This window comes from Rhinoderma darwinii, chromosome 1 (genome assembly GCF_050947455.1).
Source record: "Rhinoderma darwinii isolate aRhiDar2 chromosome 1, aRhiDar2.hap1, whole genome shotgun sequence".
Classification (NCBI taxonomy): domain Eukaryota; kingdom Metazoa; phylum Chordata; class Amphibia; order Anura; family Rhinodermatidae; genus Rhinoderma; species Rhinoderma darwinii.
The window spans coordinates 76770864-76790094 of NC_134687.1; the positions used below are offsets into that span (position 1 = coordinate 76770864).

The 19231-nt window shown below is 43.5% G+C and overlaps 1 protein-coding gene across 3 annotated transcripts in view; it reads right to left on the minus strand.

Annotated features, from left to right (window-relative positions):
• The window catches only part of NMU (neuromedin U), a 102844-nt gene extending 94852 nt beyond the window's left edge, over positions 1–7992 (minus strand). For all 3 annotated transcript variants that reach the window (XM_075849614.1, XM_075849615.1, XM_075849617.1), the window contains exon 1: positions 7763–7992. In XM_075849614.1, coding sequence (XP_075705729.1) covers positions 7763–7919 — 157 coding nt within the window. In that variant the 5' untranslated portion in view covers positions 7920–7992. The remainder of the gene's footprint in view (positions 1–7762) is intronic.
• Positions 7993–19231: the final 11239 nt, after the last annotated feature.

Genomic DNA, 19231 nt, shown 5'->3' on the forward strand with positions numbered 1-19231 from the left:
GGGGCCTCCTTCTTTTACAAAGTATATATCAGCTCCTATACCTTTGGTGACTATATAGAAAAATATCTGTATTTCTCAGTTCCTCTATTTTTATATATATTTCAATCTATTAGAGATGATATTGAAATCAGGCACAGTTATCAATCAAAGCAACCTGCTTTATTACTTTATAATCTACTTGACTTAGAACACAGACTTCGGTCGTAAAGAGAGATCTATCCTTCACATTTTCCATTTGGCATCCCAATAAAATCATATATGGAAAAGAATAATGGTATGATCTGTTTGCACATTATATTTTATTGAGGCTGCAAATTATAAGGTTTGGGAGACATTAAAGGTTCTTAATAAATTTGTATTAAAATTCTACTATGCTAAAAAAAAGTTATATTACACATAATCGATGGGGAAAAAGAATTATCCCATACATAATACAGCTGAAGCTGAAAACATTATGTAAGATGTCAGTTCTTCACTACACTTTAGCATGTAGCTTGTCCACCATTCAGTATATTAAATATACTCTACCCCCACCACTAAATAAGTGAATCATTAACAGTATAACGTTCCACTCCTGTTCTTACTGCTAAAACAAATCTAGAATCTCAAAATAAACACATAATTTAAGTTAGAGCACAGTTATACATAGTATACACGATTGGATATATTCACTCCTCAACACCAAGAAGAAAACGTTTTTGAATTGTGGAAATCACAGGATCAATAGACATGTTAAAGATATGGAAATTATAAAAAAAATAGAAACAAAATATTCCAAACATCTAAACATCTTGATTTATTCAGTATCGAGTATGTGATATACAGAGATACATTCACTTACACGCCTTGGCATCTTATCAATGAGGTTAGGAATGTTATGCCACGCTGAATGTACGTGGGCATGCAAATCATCAAGATCGGCTGCTATGTGCCTTTACAATTGCCCACCGATGACGTCCCAGATATGCTCGATTGGAGACAAGTCCGGAGACACTGCAAGCCTTGGTAGCACGTTTAGACCACGCAGGCTGCTCACAGTAGCACAAGCAATATGCGGCTTGGCGTTGTCCTGTTGAAAAACGGCTTCTGGGACACTGCTGTACCACTGGTTCCACGACCAAATCAATGTAACGCTAAGCTGTTAGTACTAAAATGAAGACTAGAGGGGTCCGGCTACCATACATTATGCCACCCCACAACATAATCCCGGGAGTAGTACCGGTGTGACGTTCCCTTGTGAAGGCCTCTTCATGGTGTTGCCCACGTGGTCTCCAGACCAATCTCCAGCTATCATTGCATCTAAGATAAAAGCGGGACACATCACTGAAGAGGATTGACCTCCATTCCAGCCTCCATTGCCGTCTTGCTATGCACCATGATAACCTTTGAGAGCGGTGGCGAGTGGTCAATGGAACACCTGCAGCTGGACGTCTGGCTCGTAGTCCAATGTCGTGCAAACGCCTTCTGATGGTTTGTGTCGAAACTGAAGACTGCCCTAAGCTTGGAATGTGACGTCCAATTTCAGTTGTAGTACATAATGGATCACTACGCGCAATTCTTCCAATCAGACGATCCGTCCTTGCAGAGGTTTGCCTCCACGTACCTCTTACTGTCATTCCCTTTAGTTGTTATTCTCCCAACCTCTGGGACACGACATGTTGAACAGTGCTGACATCTCAGCCTAGGAGCATAGCGATCTGCCGGAGTGATAAACCAAGGTCTCTCAGTTCAAGGACTCTGTCCCTCTAAGTTTGTGACAAGTGGCGATAATTGGCACATCGACGAACACGAGGTATCACACAATCATCCGACACCACTTTTGAGGTCTCACATGGCTAAAAAACCTCTGCTTTCAATCTGGCTTTTATGTCTCCCACATGCTACAGATTGGAGCTGGTTGCTTGAAAATGTGATCATTTGCAGATCTTAGCAACACCTGCTACTTCCTCGATTTGTACAACCTTACGGCTTGTTTTTCTTGGTGTTGCAATTTCAATGTTGAGGAGTGTACATGTACATCACCAGGTACAGAGAAGAGATTTTTTCTTAATCCAGCAGCTTGAATACATTTGGGTTAATGTTCGTGATCAGAGGCCATACCAGGTGACAAACCAAACCTGCACATTCCATCATCCTATATGTAAATATACATACAGTCATAGTAGTCCCTCCCAAAAATTAGGGAGCAGTATTGACCCATCATAGTAAGGATCATGGATTACTGTGGGGAATGCACCAAACATGCGCATGAGAATCAGAACTAAAGGCTTAAAAGATGATAGAAACTAGAGGTAACATGTACCTCCATGACATGATACTCCCACAGTCCTCCCAACATCATTTCCCTGCTGTGCTGGGAAACCACATATACTGTAGGAAGCAGTGATCCAAAGATAGTGGTAGACTGCAGTATTAAATCAGTAATTTCCTATAACGATAATTCCAACCCTTACCAAATTGGAAAATGTTAAACAGCTAAAATCTCCATGTGTGGCAGTCCCATGTATGTTGGGAGTACATGCGCTGATTCAATAACGTGAAAAGAGAGTGTTTTAGCCCATAGGTTTCATTAGTAGACTATTTGGTGATAAGGATGCCTATTCAAAACTTCCAACACAATAAACTTAATCCAGACATAGTGATCTATGCTTCCTGTGCTTTACTTATTCCTTATTACATTTCTGTGCTATGTTTGATTTGTTCTGTATACAGGGCACTATGGAACCCCCTCTATACCCTGAGATAGAGAATTATACATTGAATATATTGCTCCCTCCCAGGCAAGCAGTCGCTTTCACAGAAAGGACATTAAGTTTTCTGACTTTATGTAAACGCTGTGTAAATGAAAAGTTCTACAACTTTATAATATCATTTAGAGCATATTTATTATGTACTGTATGCTTTGCGCAAAAATTTTGCGACTTTAGTCCTTTTACGCTGCCTCCGGCACTTTTCAAAAAGTGCAAGAGGCCTTTTGCAGCCTGACAAATTTACTATAATTGACACTAGAAACTGGTGTAAATAATAGTGTAGATTTACACCAGCTCGCAGCTGGCATAGGTTTTTCTTTCAGGCTCACGGACGGCCTCAGATGCACCTCATATATTAAGAGACGTGCACCTCTTAATAAATTAGGCACATCTTACTCCAGCGATCTTTATATTAAGACTGGCATATGAAACACCAGTCTTAATAAAACTGGCGGCCCTTTGTGTTCTATTCCTGACCATTTTTAAGATATCTGTTTGCTGTCAGTGAAAGAGAACTCTTTCGTTCACATTCATAGACTGTAAACACATATATAACTAGTCCTGCTCTTAGCTAAGAAGTGGCGCACCACAGCCTCAAGCGGTACGCCAGTAGTAAAAAATAACATCTAGGAAATCCCTAGCGCCCCGCAATGTTTCATTACTGGTTGCTAGGGCACTGACGTGTGAGCCGATGTGCTTACAGAGTAGGCACGTTGGCTCAGGAAGTCTGCCCTCCTCTGTACGCCCCGCGCTGTTACTGTCCTGCTACTGCCTGTGATGCTCGTTTCTCTCAGCCGCCCTTATTATTCTCCTCCTCCTCCTATACAGGTCTGTCCAGGGAGCCAGGAGGGGGTGGCAATCTAGTTTTGTTAAGCCGCTGCAGTAAAAATAATTGTTATGAAGAGGTATCTGGCTGGCACTTTGTATGGGGTATTTGGTCGACACATTCGTATGAGGGTCTGTAAACAAGGGGGTTGGACAGGTCTGGTGTTTTTGATTTTTAGGGGGTCTGGTTTGGGGTCTGTATTTACAAGGGGATTTGGTGTATCGTCTGCATATATAAAGTAGGTCTGGTCTGGTGTCTGTATATACAGGGGGTCTGTAAATACAGTGATGGGTCTAGTCTGATGTTTGTATGTACAAGGGGGGGGGGGTCTGTCCTGGAGTCTGTATAAAGAGGGGTCTGGCCTGGGGTCTGTATCTTTATTCAGGGGGTCTGGTGTGTAGTCTGTATTTATTTTGCGTTCTGCTAAAGGGGGTCATATGTACAATTTGTGATACAAATGCCGCAGGTTGGGGGTATATCCTATATAAATGGATGGGGCATAAAGCAAAAATGTACCTTCTAAAAAGTATGATTCAGTGTGAGTTACAGTACAAGAAACAGAGAGAAAAAAGATAATTTTATAGAAATTTCAAAAAAATATTCAAGCGCCTGACTGCATCCGTTTTATCCTCAAAAAGTAATTATCTTTTTTTAATCTGTAATTTTAACCGTCAAATAACATTTATTTTGCTTTAAAACTGCTACAATAACAATTATCTCTTTATTTTGTTAGCATTTATAACTGATCGTTTCCTGGAGGGGTACTCTTGGAAGTTGGAACTTTTTGTCAGTATGGGCACAGACTATATGGAGAGTTGGCCACAGTCCTCTCTGTTCACAACTATGGGAGTTACAGCTCTTTCCCATACGCCCATAGACCTAAATAGTGAGAGACCCAGGGGTCAGGGGACCCCTGTTCCATCAATATTGGAAGCAGCAGCCTAGGATTGAGTGTAACTAAAAGGGGTTTTAAGGGGTTGTCCACTACCGGACAACTGATGAGCTATCCACCGGATAGGTCATCAATATATCATCTGTGGAGGTCCAACACCCGGACTCCACACCAATCATCTGCTCCGTTGGCCTGCGGGAGCCGGATGTCATTGCACTTGATGCAATGTATGGAGCCGGAAGTAGTTGGCTCTGTAGATTTCATAGCGGCCGTGCTGCCGGACTGCATCTCTGCTCCTATTCACTTGATTAGGAGCAGAGCTGCAGTACTGCAGGTCGGTCGCTATTCCGTGGCCAGAGCCAACTGCTTCCGGAATGGAGGTTCGGTGCCCGGAGACATCGGAACAGCTGATCGGTGCAGGGTCTGGGTGTCAGACCCCCACAGATCATATACTGATGACGTATTCGCTGGATAGGTTATCAATCATCCAGTAGTGGACAACCCCTTTAACTTTACTGCTTTACAAGGACCAGGAATTTTAAGCATCTAGTGATCTTGGGCAGCCATTTCTTTGAATGTCTCTGCAGTGGAAGCATCTGCCTGTCTGTGAGAAAGCAATATACTCAACACGTATCAAGAACCGATTTCTCTAGGAACCTTTATTTTTTGCTTTATCGGCAGGGCATAATACAAGGCACTGCTGACTAGTCCCCTTAAACCTTTTTATTTGCACTGGTTGATATGGTTCATCCTGTAAATTTTTATTCAATTGTTTTTATTGGTTTTATAGTATATACATATAACCAGGCACTTTAAACATCTGCAATGTACTGTATCTCCCAGATTGGCCAGTTTCACCAGTAATGCAATACTGTCCTCTCACGTTTACCCCTTATTTCCTTGTGCTGAATATACTACAGTAATTCATATTGAAGGCATTTTAGTAATACATAGTGTAACTCAATTGGGGAAATTAAAGTGAAACATTGAGTACAGTGACATGTCCTGGGTGAAACTGCGTAATAGATTAATCTCACTATGAATATTGAACATTAACCAATTATTCCAATATCATAGAATCAATACAGGCAAGAACTGATGAGTTTGTCATTTGGCATATCTTATATTATGATCTGTAATTTTACATTAGCCTGCAAGTTACTTAAAACATTTTTTTAGAACACAATACAATGTAGCTCCAAAGAAGTAAATGACAAATTCAGCCCTGCTACATCTAAATGCATAACTCACAATTCACCCCTTAATGAAGTAATACAGATGATATGCAATTGCTATAATTATTGACATACATACTGACCTAACATCTATATAAAGGTAATAGAATTATATGTCTATGTACTAGTTATATTAATTTTAAGTTATAAATAGTTGTAGAGTAAATTGATATATATATTTCATATATATATATATATATATATATATATATATATATATATATATATATATATATATATATATATATACCTTATATGTTACGATATGTATATCTATATTTATAATGTGAGCAAACATATATCTATATACATCTATATATATATATCTATATGTATATATATATATATATATATATATATATATATATATATATATATACTTCCATCTTAAGCAAACTTCTGTGCTCCAGTCCACGAAGTGCTGGCCTCTAATAATCACATTTTACCCAGCTGCCAGTCCCCACTTTCTCTGATGCATGGCATTTTAATGAGCAGTATTTGGAGAAAACCAAATTATAAGAACAGACAGGAAAGAGGAGCTCTCCATGTGTCTATTCAGAGGTCAGTAGGTTGTGCAGTGTCAGGAAATCCAGTAAGGGTATGTTCACACGGCTTAGCAAAATACGTCTGAAAATATGGAGCTGTTTTCAGGCGAAAACAGCTCCTGATTTTCAGACGTTTTTGTAACAACTCGCAATTTTCACTGCGTATTTTACGGAAGTTATTGGAGCTGTTTTTCAATGGAGTCAATGAAAAACGGCTCCAAAAATGTCCCAAGAAGTGACATGCACTTCTTTTTCACGGGAGTCTTTTTACGTGCCGTATTTTGACAGCGACGCGTAAAATAACACCTCGTGGGAACAGAACACCGTAAAACCCATTGAAAGCAATGGGCAGATGTTTATAGGCGTAATGGAGCCGTTTTTTCAAGCGTAATTCGAGGCGTAAAACGTCCGAATTACGTCTGAAAACAGTGCGTGTGAACATACCCTTACAAACACACAGGGTATCTGACAGATGGCATGTGGACTCCATTGAACAAGACAGACACAATGGGTTGATATCTACATTAGTACATTTTTAGAGCTGTTGGAAAAACCGCCAAGAAGTAGCCTAATATAAAATATACTCGGATCTATAAAAGTTAACTACCTATGCCGTGTAACTAATAATGAGTCCAGTAAACCCCATCAAATATGTCTATGTGACATTTTATAGCTTATGTGAAAGTCCTACCAATTCATAGTAACCCTAATACCATCCACAGGTTACATAGTTATACACCACAGCAATGCCAACTGAAGAAGAAAGGGCGCTGGCTGGAAATGTATGCTGAGACTTGTGGCTCCACTTCAGATGTGGATTATCTAACTGAATATAGAAACCATCAGGAATCTTTGTTAGTGTCACTCAATCTCTTAAAGGGTTATTCTAATCTTAGACATTTATGGCATAAATGTCTAAATGGTAATAACCCTTTAAAAAACGGCAAGTCCCAGCAAGCCTCCACCTCTAGTGCTCCTCATACCACAGGTTGCATAGTTTTACAGTACAGCTCCTAAGATAGGTTGCCAGCGCATGTTGAGATTTGTAGTTCCACATGAGATATAGCGGTCCGATTTATAAAAAAAACATAAATACCACATTAAAGCCCATCAGGTATCTCAGGTATAACTCAATTTTTTGTCCCAGGAAGGTCCAAACTGTAGTAACACTAAAGTTAAAGTTAGCCACCTGTTGCTTAGTTTTGTCTAACTCTAGATTACATGAACAGAAATAAACCCTTCAGTATATCCATATGTGTCTCTCCATCTCTCATGTAACTACAGATCCTAGCAAACAGTGTATCCTGATGACAATGAGTTACAGCTAGTGCTGCAATGCTAAAGAAAGAAGAATGCAGGAGGACAGGCCATGCTGGGACTTGTAGTTCCACAGATGTGTCTGCCAATGATTTATATGCAATGCAATAATGAAATGCAGAATAGTGTAAGAATACAGAAATCCAGAATAACTGTTAAAAGACATGAAGGCACCTGTTGCCATTTGTGATCATTACCTTCACAGATGCTTGTCCAAGATACTAAAATGATGAGAAGGAGCAGCCCACACGCTGAATGCCCCCTGATGCTGTGCTGGTGGCACTTGTTCTGGGTTGTGTCTTCATTGACCTTCTGCTTAGCCAGCTGCCTCTTACAGGAGCTGGGGCTCAGCATGGCACAGACTCCACTAACTCTAGAATAAGACGCAGCACTGAGGATCCCTCCACCTGCAGTACCCAGCTTCTTATAATGTGAACTCCGGTGCTGCGCAAGATGCTGGGCGCTTTTATAGTGTAGCCATGTGGAGAGCAGAGCAGATCGCGGTGCGCACGAATAGAACTCGCGTCATCAGTACATCGCTCTCTGCCCACTCTGTTTAGTGCATCACTGACAGCGCAGCTCAGAGGCGCACATGTGGCGCTATGTGTCCAATTGTTCTCAATCTGTACTGACTCTTGTCATCACATCAATAACTAAGAGTTTCTCTCGGAAAAATTAGATTAAAAAAAAACTCATTAAGACAGTGTGGAGTGGAAGTTTTCAGTGGTGCACTGTGCCCAGATATACCGTACTACATACAGTATTGACATGGTCTTTTGTGAAAATTTGGGATAAGTTCACAGCAGATCAATAATTATTGGAGCACCAGCCCGATCTGATCGCACAGTTATCTAGGTGGACAGGTCCATGACGCTGACATGGTGCTGTATTCGATCATTACTGATGGTTCTTGTGATCATTATGTTCATCCACACTACAAGGCACATGGTTATTTAGGCACCAGTGCTGCTATATTTCTAGTTTATTGCCAACACTTATTATTCACTCAAGTAATTGGAATGGATTGTTAATGTTGAATTTCTTGCAGACAGAATTCACCAATGTTTGGTACTTATTGGTTTAACATCTATAAGATTTATGTATCTTTTTTTAAATAAAAAATAAATAAAGTATAGTATTTTTATTAGCTGAAAAAATAAACTAAAATCATAAAATCAGAATGTTTATTGAAAATATGAGCATCTAAGGCCACGTTCACAAATACAGGATTCTGACAGGTGTCTAAATCCCGACAGAATCCACTAACATTCTGCCTGCATGTGAATGGGGTATTTTTTTTTACCCCATTAAAACATTGAGGAAAATATCTTGGCAGAATAATGAATACACTGTGGATTTAAAAATTCCCAGCATGTCCATTATTGCTTCGGATTCCACGCTGAAAAGCCATGGATTTGCTCCATTGAATTCCAATTGGGACTAATCTGTATGCGGATCTGCTGGCCAATCTACGGCAGAGTTCTGAGTGTACGCTGGGGGTTTCTGACGCAGATTTACTATAGCAAATCTGTGCCGTGTGAACATACTTTTAAAGGATATGGACACATTTGAACCAATTATGAATTTATTTTTTTTGTATTGCATTGCATGCACTTTTACAAAAAAAATTAATATTTTTTAAAATTATTTTGTACTATACAAATTGTTTTAAATGATATTATACAGAGTATGTGCCTAGTTAGATAACGTGATACAGGCTTAGCAACATCAATTATAGATGACTAAAACTGCCCTTTAGTGACATTTGACTTCGAATTGCTGTTGGTCTTGTTAGATCCAGCAACTTTGCGCTCACAACAGAATCCTGTGATCACCGGATTGTCATGTTTAGGCTTTGTTCACATCTGCGTTGGAGACTCGGTTAGGGCATGCCCACACGTGGCGGATTTCCTCCGCAACTGTCCGCATTAATGCCGCACAGAATCTGCGTTGCAGATTCTGCGGCGGATCTGCCCAAAATGTGCAGTAAATTGATGCGGACTAGCTGCTGCGGACTGCGGTAAAAGTGCTTCCCTTCTCTCTATCAGTGCAGGATAGAGAGAAGGGACAGCACTTTCCCTAGTGAAAGTAAAAGAATTTCATACTTACCGGCCGTTGTCTTGGTGACGCGCCCCTCTTTCGGCATCCAGCCCGACCTCCCTGGATGACGCGGCAGTCCATGTCACCGCTGCAGCCTGTGATTGGCTGCAGCCATCACTTAGACTGAAACGTCATCCTGGGAAGCCGGACTGGAGACAGAAGCAGGGAGTTCTCGGTAAGTATGAACTTCTATTTTTTTTACAGGTTGCTGTATATTGTGATCGGTAGTCACTGTCCAGGGTGCTGAAACAGTTACTGCCGATCGCTTAACTCTTTCAGCACCCTGGACAGTGACTATTTACTGACGTCTCCTAGCAACGCTCCCGTAATTACGGGAGCCCCATTGACTTCCTCAGTCTGGCTGTAGACCTAGAAATACATAGGTCCAGCCAGAATGAAGAAATGTCATGGCAAAAAAGCAAGACACATCCGCAGCACACATAACATGTGCATGACAGCTGCGGACTTCATTGCGGAATTTAGAATCTCCATTGAAGTCAATGGAGAACTTCCGCCATGAGTCCGCAACCAGTCCGCCACTGGTCCGCAACATCCATTGTATGCTGCGGACACCAAATTCCGCACCACAGCCTATGCTCCGCAGCGGAATTTTCAGCCTCGTCTAAACAAAGCCTACTAAAAAGAAGTGGAAGGCAATGGAGAAACGGCTCCGCTGCGGATTAACGCTGCGGAGTGTCCGCAGCGGAATTCAAGAGCAATTCCGCCACGTGTGGCTTTGCCCTTAAGGGCCTCCGTCGCAGATTCGTCCGAGTTTGCCGGAGACTTCCGTAGACAATAGTGCAGCATGCTGCGCTATTGTATCCGGTAAAACGACGGGCACCCTGACGGAAATATGACGGAACCTATTAAAGTCAATTAATGGTGTCCGTCATGCAACAGAACCGTTTCTTCCGTTATTCCCTTGTTCTGCTCCTCTGACAGGGCAGAACAACGGATTAGCCTGACGCAGGTGTGAACATAGCCTAAGCAATTAATTCTACTAAAAAAAATCAGTGTGGAATAATGATTGTGTGGATCCTCATGCCATTCTGAGGCAAAAATCAAAAAGAAGAATAGCAGCATTTTTTAAGTTTTGGGGATTGTATATTCTGCTAGAAGCTGAATATCCCTAGTGGCCCTTTTATTTCTTTGTTTTTTATTCCTATCTATTTTTCTATGGTATAAATTAATCTGAAAGTGAATGAATAGAAAGAAAAGTTGCTGTAAATCTCCTTCCACCCCCTCCGCTGTGCTCGAAACCATTATTTTTAAGGAAAAACATTTGTATTAAGTATTGACAAATCCTGGATTCACCTCCCTTTCTCTGGCAGCAAGACCTAGTGATCTAAATGCACCTCCATCCATTACCCCACAAGAGCATAGAGATCGGTTGGTGTCACCTGCCATATTTTTTGACACTTCTTTCATTAGGAAATCTCTTCCTAATGAAAGATTACATTTTTTATTATTTTCTTTTTAAAACCAGACTGAAATGTGGAAAGCAGGTGTGTGGGTCAGGCCCATAATTTGCTTTAGGGTCTAAAGGTCTATAGTTAAAGGGAATGTGTCATGTTTACAGTTTTTTCCCCCCAGTAATGTAGATAAGCAATTTAAGCAATTTTATTATGTCTTTTATTTTATTTTTTTATTGTAAATTTTTTCTAAATTATGTATTTGATCTAAATCTGTGAGCCACCCTATTAAAGCAGAGCTCATAGTGACTGAGCATACTTTTGAGGAAGCACAGTACTATAGCTTGCTTTGTGACACCCACTGTGCAGGTATAAGAAATTGACAAGAGATCCATTGTGCTAGGTATCTATAGTGTTAAGTTTCCGTTGAGATATAGTTATGAGTCATGAACCACAGAGGTCAAGGGGAATCATATAAAAAAAATCTAATTAGGGCCCGCTGTCCTGGTTCATGCCATAACCTTCTCCCAAAAAGAGAGCACAGCACTTGTTCACCACCCATGGCATGTTGAATGAAAGCTGGCATAACCCCCATTGTTGGTTTTCTCTTCTCGATAATAATATACACAGATTCGTCCTTCCTTACTTTTCATTTTATTTCAACATATCCTGAGATGTGTGGCGCAAAATGATCAGCTTTGAAAAAAAACAGGATTTTGTGGTATTTTGTCATCATATGTCTATGCTAGAGGTATCTATGTATGGTTTTTCACGGGAGATTTGTATCCATGTTGGACCCAATTTCATAGATCCCTCATAGACTTGAGTATATTGAGGCCCCATAGAAGTACATTGATTTAAATACAGCCATGTGACGGCCGTTAAAAAAATGTCCGTCACACGGTCGATTATCCTGTTCGTGTGTAATGACCGGGGGGTAGGGAAACGGACAAGTGAGCCCTAATCTACCCGCCACTCTGTCCCTGCCTACTTGCAACGACCCGCCCTAGGCGACGGGGTACAACTGGGCGGCGGTCCCTGCACTCAGTAAGTGCACGACAAACACAACAAACATACAAGGGAATACAAGCAAGGGAAAGGGGCAGTTGCCCACGGCAACACCGTGAGCAACCAGAGTGGTGAACGAGCCGAGTCAAGCCAGGAGTGTGCGAGGTACCAAACGAAGAGCAGAAGAGTAGTCAGTAAGCCAGGGTCTGTATGGAGCAGGAACAAAATAAAAGGAGCTGTAGCTGGGCCAGGAAACCACACGAAAAAGAATAACAAGCAAGGAGGAACAGGAAATGCAGGTATAAATAGACAGAGGGCGGGAGCTAGCTGAGTCTGGCCAGGCTGCGATAGGCTCTCCCACTCCTAAGCCTGAGTGGTGGAAGCTGGAGTCAGTCTCAGGGATGTAGATTCAGGTGCTGACTGATTAATTAAGGGAGTTAACCCCGAAGCTGTGCCTGGCAGATCCTTTACAGTACCCCCCCTTTTATGAGGGGCCACCGGACCCTTTCTAAGTGGACCTGGCTTACTGGGGAAACGCAGGTGGAACCTCCTGACCAATACCCCAGCGTGAACATCCCGGGCGGGTACCCAAGTCCTCTCCTCGGGCCCGTAACCTCTCCAATGGACCAGGTACTGGAGGGAGCCTTGGACCATCTTGCTGTCCACAATCCTGGCCACCTCGAATTCCACCCCCTCAGGGGTGAGGACGGGAACAGGAGGTCTCCTCGAGGGAGCCAAGGACGGGGAGCAGCGTTTAAGGAGGGAGGCATGAAACACGTCGTGTATACGAAAAGACGGGGGTAACTCCAGCCGGAAGGAGACAGGATTGAGGACCTCAATGACCTTATACGGCCCAATAAACCGGGGAGCAAACTTCTTGGACGGAACCTTGAGACGCAAGTTCCTAGACGACAACCACACCAGATCCCCGACCATAAACAGGGGGTTAACAGAACATTTTCTATCAGCCTGAGTTTTTTGTACGCTCTGGGACGCCTCTAGGTTCTTCTGAACCTGGGCCCAGACTGTGCACAGTTCCCGATGAACGACCTCTACCTCGGGATTGTTGGAACTACTAGGTGAAACGGAGGAGAACCGTGGATTAAACCCAAAATTACAGAAAAAGGGAGAGACCCCTGACGAGTTACTGACCCGGTTATTAAGGGAAAATTCGGCGAGGGGAATGAATGAGACCCAATCATATTGACAGTCAGAGACAAAACACCTTAAGTATTGTTCTAGAGATTGATTAGTCCTCTCCGTTTGACCATTGGTTTCAGGATGGAAGGCAGAGGAGAAGGACAGATCAATCCCCAACTTCATACAGAAGGCTCTCCAAAACAATGAAACAAATTGTACCCCTCTGTCCGAAACAATATTGACAGGGACCCCATGGAGACGCAGGATGTGTTTGACAAACAAGGTAGCCAACGTCTTGGCGTTGGGTAGTTTCTTGAGGGGCACAAAGTGGCACATCTTACTGAAGCGGTCTACCACCACCCACACCACCGACTTGCCTTGGGATGGAGGCAAATCGGTGATAAAATCCATGGAGATATGTATCCAAGGTCTCTGGGGAATGGGCAACGAACGCAGTAAGCCCGCTGGTCGGGACCTGGGAGTCTTGGACCTAGCACAAACCTCACAAGCGGCGACGTAGGCCTTAACGTCTTTAGGCAACCCAGGCCACCAATAATTTCTGGTAATGAGGTGTTTGGTACCCAGGATGCCTGGATGACCAGATAGTGCGGAGTCATGATTTTCCCTAAGTACCCTTAGCCGGAATTGCAGGGGAACAAACAGCTTGTTCTCAGGAAGGTTCCCGGGAGCTGAACCTTGAGCAGCAGCAATTTCAGAGACTAAATCAGAATCGATCGAGGAAATGATTATACCTGGAGGCAAAATACAAGCAGGATCTTCCTCCGAAGGAGGGCTGGCCATGAAGCTACGCGACAGTGCATCAGCCTTAATATTTTTAGACCCAGCCCTATAGGTAACCAAAAAATTGAATCTGGTAAAAAATGACGCCCATCGAGCTTGTCTCAGGTTTAGCCTCCGGGCAAATTCTAGGAAAACCAGATTCTTGTGGTCGGTAAGGACCGTTACCTGGTGTCTAGCCCCCTCCAGGAAGTGGCGCCACTCTTCAAATGCCCATTTAATGGCTAAGAGTTCGCGGTTGCCAATATCATAGTTACTCTCAGTTGGCGAAAACTTCCTGGAGAAGTAGGCACAGGGGCGGAGATGGGTGAGGGACCTGGTACCCTGGGACAAGACAGCCCCCACTCCCACCTCAGATGCGTCAACTTCCACGATAAATGGCTCCATTTGGTTGGGCTGAACCAGCACCGGGGCCGAGATAAAGCACTTCTTAAGGACCTCAAAAGCCTGGACAGCCTCAGGAGGCCAGTGGAGGAGATCAGCACCTTTGCGAGTGCGGTCCGTAAGAGGCTTAGCGATGACTGAGAAGTTAGCAATAAATCTCCTATAATAATTAGCGAACCCCAAAAAACACTGTAACGCCTTCAGGGAGGCAGGTTGGACCCATTCCGCCACAGCCTGAACCTTGGCAGGGTCCATGCGGAATTCATGAGGAGTGAGGATTTGACCCAAAAATGGTATCTCCTGTACCCCAAACACACATTTTTCGGTTTTGGCAAACAGTTTGTTTTCCCGAAGGACCTGGAGCACCTTCCTGACATGCTCAATGTGGGAGGACCAGTCCTTGGAAAACACCAGTATGTCATCAAGGTACACTACAAGAAATATCCCCAGGTAATTTCTCAAAATCTCATTTATGAAATTCTGGAAGACCGCAGGGGCATTACACAACCCAAAGGGCATGACAAGGTATTCGAAATGGCCTTCGGGCGTGTTAAACGCAGTCTTCCACTCATCCCCCTCTTTGATGCGAATAAGGTTATACGCCCCCCGTAGATCCAATTTAGAGAACCATTGGGCCCCCTGAACCTGATTAAAGAGATCAGGAATCAAAGGAAGGGGATACTGGTTCCTTACCGTGACCTTATTCAGGCTACGGTAGTCAATGCATGGCCTAGGACCACCATCCTTCTTCCCCACGAAGAAGAAGCCAGCACCTACCGGAGAAGAAGAGGGACGAATGTAACCCTTGGCCAGGGATTCCTGGATATACTCTCTCATGGCTTCACGTTTGGGACAAGAAAGATTAAATATCCTACCCTTAGGAAGCTTAGCTCCTGGTACCAATTCGATAGCGCAATCGTATTCTCTATGAGGAGGTAACACTTCGGAGGCCTCCCTAGAGAAAACATCAGCGAAGTCCTGAACAAACTCGGGTAGCGTATTCGCCTCCTCAGGGGGAGAAATAGAATTAACAGAAAAACATGACGTACAACATTCATTACCCCATTTGGTTAGCTCCCCAGTATTCCAGTCAAACGTGGGATTATGCAACTGCAACCAGGGAAGGCCTAGAACCAAATCGTACGATAATCCCTGCATCAACAGTACAGAGCATTGCTCTAAATGCATGGAGCCAACAAGGAGTTCAAAAACAGGGGTATGCTGTGTAAAATAACCATTAGCAAGAGGAGTGGAGTTGATACCCACTACCGGGACAAGTTTAGGCAAATCAATCAGAGGCATAGCAAGAGACATAGCAAATTCCACAGACATAATATTAGTAGAGGACCCTGAATCCACGAAGGCACTGCCGGTAGCAGACCTACCACCAAAAGAGACCTGAAAGGGAAGCAAGATCTTAGTACGTTTCCTATTTACTGGAAATACCTGTGCGCCCAAGTGACCTCCCCGATGATCACTTAGGCGCGTAAGTTCTCTGGCTGCATTCTTACGCTTAGGACAGTTGTTCACTTGATGCTTGTCATCCCCACAGTAGAAGCAGAGACCATTCTTCCTGCGGAATTCTCTACGTTGTTGGGGGGACACGGAGGCCCCGAGTTGCATAGGTATCTCTGAGTCTTTCCTGGAGGAACGAAGCAACGGAACTTCTGGAGGCATCATGGGGGAGTCGGAGGAGAAAACACATAAACGTTCATGTTGTCGTTCCCTGAGACGTCGGTCAAGTCGTACCGCTAAAGCCATAGCCTGGTCTAGGGAGTCAGAAGAGGGATAGCTAACTAGCAGGTCTTTCAGGGCATTCGACAGACCCAACCTAAACTGGCACCTTAAGGCAGGGTCATTCCACCGAGAAGCTACGCACCACTTCCTAAAGTCAGAGCAATACTCCTCAACAGGTCTCTTACCCTGACGTAAGGTCACCAGCTGACTCTCGGCAAAGGCAGTCCTGTCAGTCTCGTCATAAATAAGTCCGAGAGCAGAAAAGAAACAATCAACTGAGGAAAGTTCAGGGGCGTCAGGAGCCAAGGAGAAGGCCCACTCTTGGGGCCCTTCCTGGAGCTGGGACATAATTATACCCACCCGCTGGCTCTCAGAACCTGAGGAATGAGGCTTTAAACGAAAGTAAAGCCTACAACTCTCCCGAAAGGAGAGAAAAGCCCTCCGGTCCCCTGAGAACCGGTCGGGCAACTTGAGGTGGGGTTCAAGAGGTGCGGTGAGGGGAACTACCAAGGTAGCATCAGGCTGGTTGACCCTCTGAGCCAGGGCCTGGACCTGTAGGGAGAGACCCTGCATTTGCTGAGCCAGGGTCTCACGGGGGTTCATAGTGGTGTCAGGGACCAGGGTAGACTAGGTATGGGCTTGTTATTATCTAATGACCGGGGGGTAGGGAAACGGACAAGTGAGCCCTAATCTACCCGCCACTCTGTCCCTGCCTACTTGCAACGACCCGCCCTAGGCGACGGGGTACAACTGGGCGGTGGTCCCTGCACTCAGTAAGTGCACGACAAACACGACAAACATACAAGGGAATACAAGCAAGGGAAAGGGGCAGTTGCCCACGGCAACACCGTGAGCAACCAGAGTGGTGAACGAGCCGAGTCAAGCCAGGAGTGTGCGAGGTACCAAACGAAGAGCAGAAGAGTAGTCAGTAAGCCAGGGTCTGTATGGAGCAGGAACAAAATAGAAGGAGCTGTAGCTGGGCCAGGAAACCACACGAAAAAGAATAACAAGCAAGGAGGAACAGGAAATGCAGGTATAAATAGACAGAGGGCGGGAGCTAGTTAAGTCTGGCCAGGCTGCGATAGGCTCTCCCACTCCTAAGCCTGCCCGCCTGAGTGGTGGAAGCTGGAGTCAGTCTCAGGGATGTAGATTCAGGTGCTGACTGATTAATTAAGGGAGTTAACCCCGAAGCTGTGCCTGGCAGATCCTTTACATCGTGTGAGTATGCCCTTAAGAGTTATAGTAGTCACCGCTCCTAAATGGTAAGTGCTGTAAATAGTACTATTATAATATTCCAATGCTAAATTTAAAACATCAGGAAATTATCTTTTTTCCATCTAAAAAAAATAAATATAAAAAAAAGAGAATGGGTTCCAGCTTTTCAGGAGAGGCATATGGCGTCATAAGGTTACATTGGCGACAGGATAAATCACCTGCCCGTACAATCTTTCCCTCCGTCACATGTAAACTTCTGGTAAGAGACGCAGACTCCAACATCACTCGGGGTACTCTTTACTTCTTAAAGTCTTAAAGGGCACATGTCAGCAGCATTTCACCTATTAAACCAGCAATACCTGGTGGTAGTGTGTGAAAAATAATTTCTATACAACCTATAATTGTCTTCTTAGTCGGCTCTGTAGCTTTAGTATTCAGTTTTTTAGTGTTCCCACACCGTATGCTAATGAGCATAAAAGAGTCAAATCTTCGTTTGAAAAGAGTCAAATCTTCGTTTGGAAAGAGTCAAATCTTCGTTTGAAAAGAGTCAAATCTTCGTTTGAAAAGAGTCAAATCTTCGTTTGAAAAGAGTCAAATCTTCGTTTGAAAAGAGTCAAATCTTCGTTTGAAAAGAGTCAAATCTTCGTTTGAAAAGAGTCAAATCTTCGTTTGAAAAGAGTCAAATCTTCATTCCTCAGTCTTTCCGAGTTTACCCCACCTCCTTACTTTTGGTTGTCAGCTCCTCGCCTTCCCCCAGCACACCAAATCCCGTGCTTGTGCATTGATGTCCTCTTCTGGTGTGTGCGCACAAAGGGACACCGGATTATTACGATAAAAGGCGCAGACCATTATTTACAGTCGGAGGAGGAGTTTGGGAGAGGGGATAACGGCAATGAACTTTTGACAGCAGCGGCCAGTGATGGATAAGTAAAGTTCAATAGGTGAAATGCTGGTGACAGGTTCCCTTTAAGTTTTATTCCCACTATACAAAATCAAGACCTTCATTGTGACATTCATGTATTGTTGAGTGTTTTCCTGGTTACATGTATCTATTGTGGAGTTCATCTAAGGCTGTATTCATATCTGCATTGAAGGCTCCGTTAGTAGCCTCCGTTCCAGATTCCATCCAAGTTGGCGGAAAAATAGCGCAGCTAATGGGTCAATGGAGTTTGTTGGGTGCTGTTGGTGTCCATAACAAGACAGATCTGGCACTGATGTTATTTTCATTTTTTTCCATTCTTATCAGGGTTGTGGAGTTGGAGCTGTTGTGTCGTAGTCAGTTTTGGGTAAAGTCGCATTTGGTAGAAATGTTCAGAAATTTTATTACAATAAATATATTTTATGTTCTGTCTAAGTAGCCTGAATATTTACATAATGGTGATGAAAAGCCTGATATTACCATTTACTACAGTAATACATGAGCTATTTATGAGGGAGTGAGAGCCTGAGTCGGACAGTGGGAAAATAGAGTAGTCATCATAGTCAGAAGTTTGGCTTACAGCCCTGGTTCCTATATTGAAAACAGAAAAATAGAAATAGCAACGCAGGTGTGAACATTTTAGTGTTCTCTGCTGATGCCATGATTTAAGGGTCTTTTTCACGGACCAATGACCATTGGCCCGTGTAAAAATGGCCAGCGATCAGCCGACAAACGAGCAGCTGATGTGGCCGTAAAAGTCATTGTTGTTGGTAAACAGGGAATGTGCTGCCAACAATTATGCACACTGTATGGGGATGAACGATCTTGTTTCTCCCCATACAGTACAAACGAGCGCCTGTCAACATGCTATATCGTCGATCGGCGCCCGTTTACCGGCATATATCTTCCAGTGTAAAAGGAACTTTACTCGACTGAGAGTCTGAGACTTGTTT